The 9,993-nt window shown below is 41.6% G+C and overlaps 1 protein-coding gene across 1 annotated transcript; it reads left to right on the plus strand.

The window, feature by feature from the left end:
• Window positions 1-332: 332 nt before the first annotated feature.
• Window positions 333-5,706, plus strand: LOC124655903. Its single transcript, XM_047194731.1, has 4 exons — window positions 333-503; window positions 5,159-5,271; window positions 5,364-5,488; window positions 5,559-5,706. The coding sequence occupies exons 1-4, from the start codon at window positions 479-481 to the stop codon at window positions 5,704-5,706; spliced, it is 411 nt and encodes a 136-aa protein (XP_047050687.1). The 5' UTR covers window positions 333-478.
• The last annotated feature ends 4,287 nt before the right edge of the window (window positions 5,707-9,993 follow it).

Genomic DNA, 9,993 nt, shown 5'->3' on the forward strand with positions numbered 1-9,993 from the left:
CAGATTTATTAAATAATTTGGTGAAATAGTTCGCTTTTAGTATGGCTTTAGTATATTTGATGGATAGTTATTGTTTTGGTGCTATTTAGCAGTATGGACACAATCGTTCGTTCTCTATTACTACTTTTCATTTGTTACATCTACAAATTATCATATCACTTGTAGTATGACTATTTATGTAGGCAAGATTTTCTTTTGCATTAAATGACATTGAGGAAATCCATATCTCTGAGAAGATTTTGTCCCGGGTCATCTATTTATACACATGGCCATGTTTTATTCTGCATACTCCATCTCCTCTTACTATATAGTCCGTTTTCCCCCCCTTTCTCGCGAAACTTATTCATTGAGGTGAGAACATTTGCATCGTTTCTCTCTTTGTGCCTAATGTGGATAACTTTGGTTACATTTCATTTTAATTTTTGTTGTGGTCAGGGCCGGCGCATTATAAGTGGAGTGGCAATATAAACTTGAGACAATGAAATACTTCGAGAAAGAGCATGGTAGCACCTTAAAAATAACTCTTTTCTACTGCAATGCCATGTTAAAAATAACTTCATTGGGTGTCGTGTGTTGTCATTCTTCTATCTTTGTTTCTTGCCATGTTATGATGATGCCATCAAGACATGACTTTTGGATGTTTTCTTATCTTGATTTATTACCTTTTCTACTGCAATGACATTGCATACATGGATACGTCTTCATCTGATTGGGTCGGGTGTTAAATGCCTTCGAGTATTTTGTAGTGCCCTTATTCATGTTCACACTCCTGCGTCTTTTAGTTTATTTGTATGTGTACAAATAATTAAGCACTGTGTTTGCATTGCATCCATACTATATATTCACCCCTTTGGACTCTTCAAAAGACGACTTAAACCATGCTTGTGCCCTCCTCAATCCTTTCGGTGTCTTAGTTACGCGACAACAACTCTATGATTGATTTCCTCAAAAGTCATAATCATGAGCTTCATGAGCTATGCGGGATTTAAGCCTGTCGCTCTATCCATGTCTCAAGGTGAGGATGCTCTGTCGAAATGTATCTATATAGGTCTATTTGTGGATGCTTTGATGTGGATTAGCTAGGCTATACTGGATTGGTAATTCACATCTTGATGAAATTAATATATTAGTTTGATTTTGTGATTTCTAGTATTGACAACCCCTTTTATCATGCAACGCCCTTGTTTTGTTAAGAAAACAATTTTATTTTAGGTATTGCATATAAATTCGCAATTGCAAGAATTAACATAAATAGATATGCAACTACCTTTTTTCACTTGATAGGAGACTTGAATTTCCTTTTCATCCTTCTCAAATTAGTATATTTGTATGTATACACACGATTATGTGGTGTGGTTGCATTGCATCCTGTACTATGTATCTGCCCCTCTGGACTATTCCAAATTCTACCTAACCCACTCTTGTGCATTCCTCCATCCTTTGCCGCTTCATTGATTTCTTTGAAAAACACAATCATAAGCTTCATGAGCTACGACGTATTGGAGCTGGCTGCTTTATCCATGTCTCAGCGTGAGGATGCTCTATCAAAATGGATATATATGGATCCATTCATGGATGCTTTGAACGGGGTTTTAGCTAGTTTGTATTGGATTGATCATTCCAGACTGATGAAAATGGATATATTTATTTCATTTTTTGTTGTTGATATTGACAGCTTCCCTTTTATCATGCATGGTAGTTTTGCTTCCTTGTTTTGTTAAGAAAACTTTTTTAAAAATCACGGATAAAAGTTTAATTGCTACAATTACCATAAATAGTTGTGCAACTACAAATTTTACACTTGCTTTGTGTGCAATGTAAGAATGTATATCTCCTCCAAGGTTGATAAGAGAGTCGAATTATCTTTTGGACCTTCTCAAATTGGAACCTTCTCAAATTAGTATTTTTGTATGTGGACACACGATTATGCGTTGTGTTCGCATTGCATCCTGTACTATATATTCGTCCCGTTTGACTCTTCGAAAAACAACCTAACCCACACTTGTGCACTCCTCCATCCTTTCCGTTCTTTAAGTATGCGAAGACAGCTCTATCGTTGATTTCTTCGAAAGACGTAATCGCGAGCACCATGAACTACGAGGGATTGGAGCCAGTTGCTTTATCCATGTCTCAAGGTGAGGATTCTCAATCAAAATGTGTCTGTATAGGTCTATTCGTGGATGCGTTGATGGGGTTTTAGCTAGGCTGTATTGGATTGATAATGGCTGATTTGATGAAATGAATATGTTAGTCTGATTTAGTTTCTTTTGATGTTGACAACTCCCCTTCCAACACAACACTTTAGTTTTCGTCCTTGTTTTGTTAAGAAAAAAGAATTTATTTATAATATTGCGGATAAAATCACAGTTGCTAGAATTACCATAAAATCCCTCTCTTTCCTATGTCACCAACGTGGAGACAGGAAGGGAACCCTGGGCGCCGCCCAACAGAGTCCCTTCTCCCTCTCTTCCCCCTTTTCAGCATCACCGGATGGTGCCGCCGGACGTAGCCCGGGAACTGGCAACGGGACCCCTTCTCCCCCTCGCATGGAGGCTTCGGCACGGACCACGATGGCCGGTGAGGGCGATGTGCTGGGTGAGAAGCGTGACTATCTCGGTGTGAGGGTGGAGACAGCTCAGGATCGGTGATGGCGTGGCACATGGCTGATCTACTTGCGGCGGCAGCGGCAGCTGTGGTGCTGCAGCGTGCCAGCAGGGACTTTACGGGCCCAATCTGGGCCCTGGCCAGGCCTAATCTAGACCTGGTGTGCTCCTGCTGTGTCCGGTCAGCAAAAGTCTCCAGCAGTGGAGGGCGCACTCCTACGACTGGCTGCTGGGCGTCCGTGACCGGCGGTTGATCCGTCGCTGACCTACCTCATTCGAGTCGGCAGCCCCTAGTGTGCTGCTGTCCTGAGCTCAAGGACGCCGAGGCAGCGGCCCCGGAAGGTGGATCGCGCAGGCGTCTTTACGGCTAGCGGCGCGGTGGTGATGGCCTTGCTCCTTAGTCATTTGAATGCGAGGAGAAAGCGGCCTGTGATCATGGTGTTAATGGAACTTCGGCAATGGTAGCTCCGAGATCGCGATTTGGAGGCCGGGCTTAGTGAGCAGTCCGAAATATCGGGCGTGTGCGAAGGTTTGTCCGGGCGAAAGCTTAGCATTTCGATGCCAACGGTGGCGATGCATGCGGGTGTTGTAACCTCTTGAGGGCACCGTTGTGGGTACCTTTTCCGCGTTAGGGATCCGGGTGAAAACCCTAACCGTCGTGGTCTCAACGACAGCGGCGCTATGCATCGTTACCTTCTTGGGGCATCGTCGTGGAGCTCCGATTCCCCTGGGTCTCGTTCCGGTGTCTTCGGTGGCAAGTTTTGGTCCCCTTCTACTTTTTGTTTATCTTTGATATACTTGTTTGTGGCTTTATTTATAAAGCGGTGCGAAAACCTATCTTGAGGAGGATCTCTACGGTTAACAAGAGACTCACATTACCCTTTCGCCCTTCTCAAATTCAATCTGTCCCATAATATAAGATGTTAACATCTTATATTATGGGACAGAGGGAGTATTAGGTAAGGTTTGCAGTGATAGTAATGACTAGTGAAGTGGTCGGCAAGGTCAACTGTGCCTGGTGGTAACCAACTAACTGGTCGGTGAGGCCTATGGTGGTGATTGGTGTTCCAGGCAGTGGCTGGGAAGGGCTGTGGTGGCAGAAATTAGTTAACACATGTTTGCAGTGACCAGTATAGCTAAATTGTGGCACAATGCATCATAGCAATAGCTAGTAAGGGTAGGTTTTGTGTGACTAATGGATGAAAACGGCGATAGAGGAGAGGTGAGGAGCATAACTGATAGAGTGCACGTGTTTCGATGGTCAGTAATGACAAATGAGAAAACAGATGGTCAGTAATGACACTGACAAATGAGAAAACAGAGGCAACAAAGAAGTGTTAATTGACAGGAGAACCATGACCATTGGCTGTTTATTACAAACTCATGGGGGCAAGAAGAAGAAAGAGGTGAGATAGTTTCTCACTTCCACTTAATATTATGCAAAGTGCAAACCCAACGGAACGTTTGCAGTCTTGTGAATTACTATGGCCTTTCTAACAATAGAGTTTATTTGCCAGTTCTTTTTAATCTTGGAGAAGATTAACTTGCTACCATAAATTTTACAACATACTAGCCTGGTGGCTGAAATATTCCTTCGACCATGTCCTCGAATAAAAGTTGTGCACGCGAAACTGTACCCCGTCTTCATTTTAGATTATTTTCACAATCTAGTACAATGAGGTAATCATCAGAACTCTCCCAAAAAAGCTCTGGTTCTTGAGGTGGCATCTGTTGGACACTTTTTTCCTGTTCAATGCATTGTTTTGGTTTTTGAAACGCCCTAAAATTTGTTTTGTGTTATAGCTGGAATTATGAATAGGGAAAGTATATTCTAGTCAAATTTGTTGCATGTGTGTAGTATACACCTTGAGGCTTGAGCCAAACTGTGCACACTTATAGTGTGTGTTGTGTTTGTTTCCGACATCCGATAGAACACCTAATATATAAGCCTTTACTATTATTTGACATGCCAATCAACCCTCTGAGATTTGTCTGATATGTAAAATTAAGCATTACTGGTCAATAAAACATGGGCTCAAGGATATTGAATAGTTACTGAACATATGTTCTTTGCATTAATATATTGTATTGACTTATCGAAATGCGTCACTTCAAGTAATGAAAAATTGAAAGTACAAAAAAAGCTGAAAGCAATTCTCATAATGACGACTCTGTCGTACCATTGTTTTTTTTTTCAAGGATGATCCTTTTACAGAAAAGTAGTAAAATATATCCTGCAAATTTCTCTAAATTTCGCCATCGTTGCATAGATGTGGCTTCAAAATGAATTGTGTTTTTATGTCTTTTGTGGAGAAATAAGTATAGGTTGGGTTAAAGGGATTGGATTTGGACACAGCTTCTAATTTTATAAGATCTAGGATTTTTTTTTTGTTATATTTGTTCAATCAATGGTTTTCAGCTATCTGTGCTGAACTTTTAGTCTCGGTTCACTTGACTATTCGATTGCTCACTTGTTTTACTGTAAGGACCCCTGATGGATTTATGGATATTGAAAATGTAATTAATAATGCATGGTTTGTGGCATTTGGTTCCAGGTAGCGGACCACAATCTTCTGAGGGCTCGAAGTCTGGTCTTGGTGAGGCAGGCTTGAACTCCGGTCTTGGTGAGGCGCATTCTTGTGAGGGCTCAAACTCCGGTCTTGGCGAGGTAAGTTCTTCCCAGTTTACAATTAGAAATGCATTTCTGAATCTCGGTAACACTGCCGAGGCTTCATAATTAAAAAAATTATGTTAATGCAGACAAGCCCTGACTTCAGTGGTGCCAGTTTCTCGTTGGATGACGACGAGATCAACGCCTACGACAGCATCCTGAACCTCCAAGCGCCTGACTTCACCACCGTCATGGCGATTGTGCATGGCGCAGGGTACTGAGACCGAGGTTGCGTGCTACTTCCAGGACTCTGACTTCGTGACTCTCCTCACCTTTATGAACAGCCTCGGGCCGGAGGCCGTCGAGGACGAGGACTTTCTTTACTTCGCCAATGTCGTTGGCTTCACGAACAGCCTCGGGAAGGAGTCCAACAAAGAAGACGACATGGTCAGTGTGTTGCTGAATGTGGATGATGTTTCTGAAGAATTGTGAGCAGGCAGGGGGGAGATAGAGCGTAGGGCGTGCTCTGCCATCATCTGGAAGACTTGAGTATGCTTGAATATGAAGTTGTGTGGCACAGGGTTATTTTTTCTGGTATACCAAAACTATGAATTTTATTCAGATTGGTTGGTGTGTTGTATGGCTGATGTCTCTGCGCCGTGGGGCGGAGAGGTGATGTATGCTTGTTTCTTGTTTTGATGGATGGCAGTATTTTATTTGCAGTAAATGTTTATGTTCGGTTTTCTGAATTTATAAGCTTTTGCATATTTTCATATTACTTTGTTTTCTGCATTATCTGTGCTTAAAATTACTTTGTGGGAAGGAAACTTGGCAGTGCGCTGGAAGAACCGTCACCGCAACAGATCGGAAGTGAAACCAATAAATTGATTAAATTTTTGTTTGAGTTCGTTTCCAATGCACAATGCAATAATATAACCTGAAGTTTATAGGAACTTCACATGCAGAACTATGATCCCTGGCTCCTTTTGGACCATGAAATCGAACTATCAGTTGTGCGAAAATGTCCGAGCAACTAGGCTGTCCGCGCATGAATCTCCAGGTTTAAAGCTTTTGCGGGAGATCATTAAGAACATGTCATATTGTGTGATGCCTGAGCCGCGCCTTGAGAGGGACAAGTTCGATGGGTGGAAACTTGTTGTAGGGATTGCACTGCCTTTGATCATGTCACTGGAAACTTTTGCACAGTAAGGGACTACTGGCATTTGCGTTAAATATAAATATATATAAGCGTGGAGATTTGGTGCACATGACCCCAGTGACACCTTATTTTGAAAAATCGAAAATCATATTTATATCTAATATCTCTAAAATTATTGCATTGCGATTTTGCATGCTTGTAAGATAGTATATCATTGGCAAAGTCTGAAAATGTTTTTTTTTGAACTTATAAGTAAGTTTTTGCAGTCATTAGCCCCATGGCGTGGCTAAATGCCATGGCGCCACAGGGTATCTAACCGCGCCACCATGGGATCTACTTTGGGTTGACTCCTTGTACCCATGGTCTTTGTTCGGATAAAAAAACTTTCGTGATATCTTTTTTAAAATTATTTGACTCCACGAAAGTCACTAAAATATAAAATACGAAAAAGAAAGTTTTCTGCTTCCCATTAATTAAATATAAAAACATGGGACTTTGTACGAAAGTCCCATAAATCATCTATAAATAAATGGAAATAATGCAATATCAATAAAAACTATCCATATATGATGATATAAATGTATGTATCACGTGGTGCTGGCTACGCGGTTGATGCCGAGGTCTAGGAAGACAGCATGGTAGCGAGAGTTCAATCACCTGGAGAGAGACTGTCAATGCACACGAGTGTGGCGGGATGAGGTCGGAGAGGTCGATGGTGTTGACCTACCGCAACACGAGGGTCTTCTCGTTAGCGAGTTGCACGAGGAAGTGTCGCTGAGTTCGTGAAGGGGACCGTGGACATGGGCAGATCCCGTGGAGATTGGAGACCTGCAGGTGCACACGTCCGAGACGGGAACATGGACAGATGTGGCACGTGACCTGGACACTACAGGAAACAGGCGAGGTACCAACGGCGCCAGCCATCGGCACAGCTTCGGTTTCCGTCGGCATATGCTTGTGCCAATGGCCGCCGTCGGCACCTCGCCGACGGCACAATGTGGCCTTGGCACAACCATGTTAACCGTCGGCACAGACCTCAGTGTCCTTGGAGGCACCGTTCCCATTTGCAAAGACTTGTCCTGAAGATCAAAAATATATTTAGCAACTCCCGAACTCTTCCGATATTACTGTGAAACAATAATAATAACTCTGGAATACTTCCCATAGTTTTTCTCTCACGTATTGAAGTCCCAGAACAATTCCAAAACATCTCCAATTTTTTTAGGTCGATGATCCCTGGACAATTTCGATGTCGTTATCTCAACCACATATCGTATATAACTTAATTACTCCTACATGAATTCTCACAAGAGATTAAATTACTTTAAACGTGCGACCCTGTAGGTTTGGTAACACACAAATATGACTCTGAAATTTATTCCCATCAGTAAACGAGACCATGGACGTCCGTGATGGCTCGTGTAACTTCGAGCGAACCTTGTGTTATCCATATATCATTCTCTATTGCTTCCCCATATAATGAAAGCCCGAGGTGACACTTCAGTATCCTCGTGATTCAACTCATGATCACTATACAAATGAACCCCGTTGCATTCTCTTTTCCAGTTTCATATTCCGATGTCTTTGTAATTGCCATCAAAGTTTGTCGAGCAAGACGAAGTGACATCATAATACTGAGGAAGCAGACATCTATCTCCAAATCTTGTTTGGACCGAGAACTGTTCGACCCCATTTGAGTCATGTGAGCGGAGATGCTCTTACTCCCTTCATTTTTTTTTGCTTCGCAACCTAGGTTAAAGTCAAACTTTGCAAAACTTAACACAAAATAAATAAAAATGCCAATATCTATAATACCAAACACATATATAATAGTATTAAAATATACTTCATTACTATTTCAGTACAACAGATTTTATATTGTAAATGCTTATATTTTTTTTATATACTTCATTAATATTTCAATACAATAGATTTTATATAGTTCATTAATATTTCAATACAACAGATTTTATATAGTTCATTAATATTTCAATACAACAGATTTTATATTGTAAATGCTTATATTTTTAATTAATATTTGGTCAAAATCTACAGTCTGGATGCCGAAGTAATTGTGAAGGCAGACTGTCACCGTCCACCAAAGATATTCGAAATCCACAGCTGCCCATTCATTCACGCACGGAGCCGTTACGATCTTGTCATCCCAAATTTCCCATCTAGGGTTTACGACCTGCCGCTCCCCGACCGTGCTCAATGCTCGTCTCGCGGCGGGGCGTGGTGGCCGTGACCGTCAGGGAGAGGTATGGCGCTTCTCCTCCGCCTCCACCGCCGCGGGTCAGCAGTACGTCCCCATCCCTCTGATCCATGGTGGTGCTATTGTATTTCATCGGATCCTCTGTTTCACGTTCCATGGATTCTGACCGTTTAGTGTTTTTTTTGTCGGATGGATCCAATTTCGCTCGCAGGCTGCAGCTAGGATGACCGCGGAGGAGATCGAAGCGTGAGAGGTATGCGCTCAACTGTAACGTCTTACTGCTTTGTCTATGATCGACGCCTGCTTTGTTTTACTGTGAGGTCAATATGGAACGACGATGCTGCAAGGAAACATACATGATTGTTAGCAACTTCACAAATCACAAGTCTATAGGCCTTGGAGGACATCGTTGGTTAAGACTTAAGACTTAAGACCTCTTGTTATCCAACGGAGGTTTGTTTGCTGAATTCTAATCACGGGGAATTTAATTTTGGGAACCAGGATTTTATATCTCTATCACGGCTCAGACTTCAGAGTGCTGATACTTGAAAGTTGAAATAGGTAAACAGTTATCTTCTTTTCGTCTATAGCCATTTTGAAACTAATCCTTGCAACTTCCCTTGTCAACAAGCTCTAGTCCAGTACTTTTCAACACAACGTGTATTTTAGTGCATATACTACTCGCGACTTTGGATCCAACTCTCTCTTATGATGAGCAGCCCCTATTATACACCAGATTAGGAAGGGAATCCACAACTAAGCCATATACGGATTAAATCCAAATAGTTGTGTCTAGATTTAGGCGGGACTCGAGCAGGCAACATATGACAGAAGATTGATACTTGGTTTTTTAATATGTGCAAAGTCCATGCCACTCAGTAGTACTGCTGGACAAAAATAATCGTATGCAGGGTTTGAACCAACAATCAATAGTATCACACAGATGCATATTCATGATAAACAATTTTACTAGTTGGGTTTCATGTTTCTTGGAAAGGAGGAACTGTAGTAATGATGGCAGCTAGTTATTCTGCACAAACACTACAAGTCCACAACATGCTATAGAAATTCTAGATTGTTGATCATGTTATGCTAACTTCATTCCATTGTGATCCTAATATAGAACACTTGACGAGCCTGCCCATTTACTATGTGCATATAACTACTCTAACATTTGATCCAGTGTGAGTGCTTCATTGAAGCAAGCTATTCCCATCATGTACTCATTTTGATATTTAGTAATCTGGTTTAATCTTCATGATTTATGTCTGTCTGCAATATCCGCTATATGTGGATGTTTAATTTGAACTCATCTTGTCTCCACCCCATGTTTGCATCCAAGATAATATGATAATATATGCAGGGGCAGAGCTAGAGAAGTGCATACCAGGGTGCCAAGCTCTAG

The sequence above is a fragment of the Lolium rigidum genome, chromosome 5 (genome assembly GCF_022539505.1).
Source record: "Lolium rigidum isolate FL_2022 chromosome 5, APGP_CSIRO_Lrig_0.1, whole genome shotgun sequence".
NCBI lineage: Eukaryota > Viridiplantae > Streptophyta > Magnoliopsida > Poales > Poaceae > Lolium > Lolium rigidum.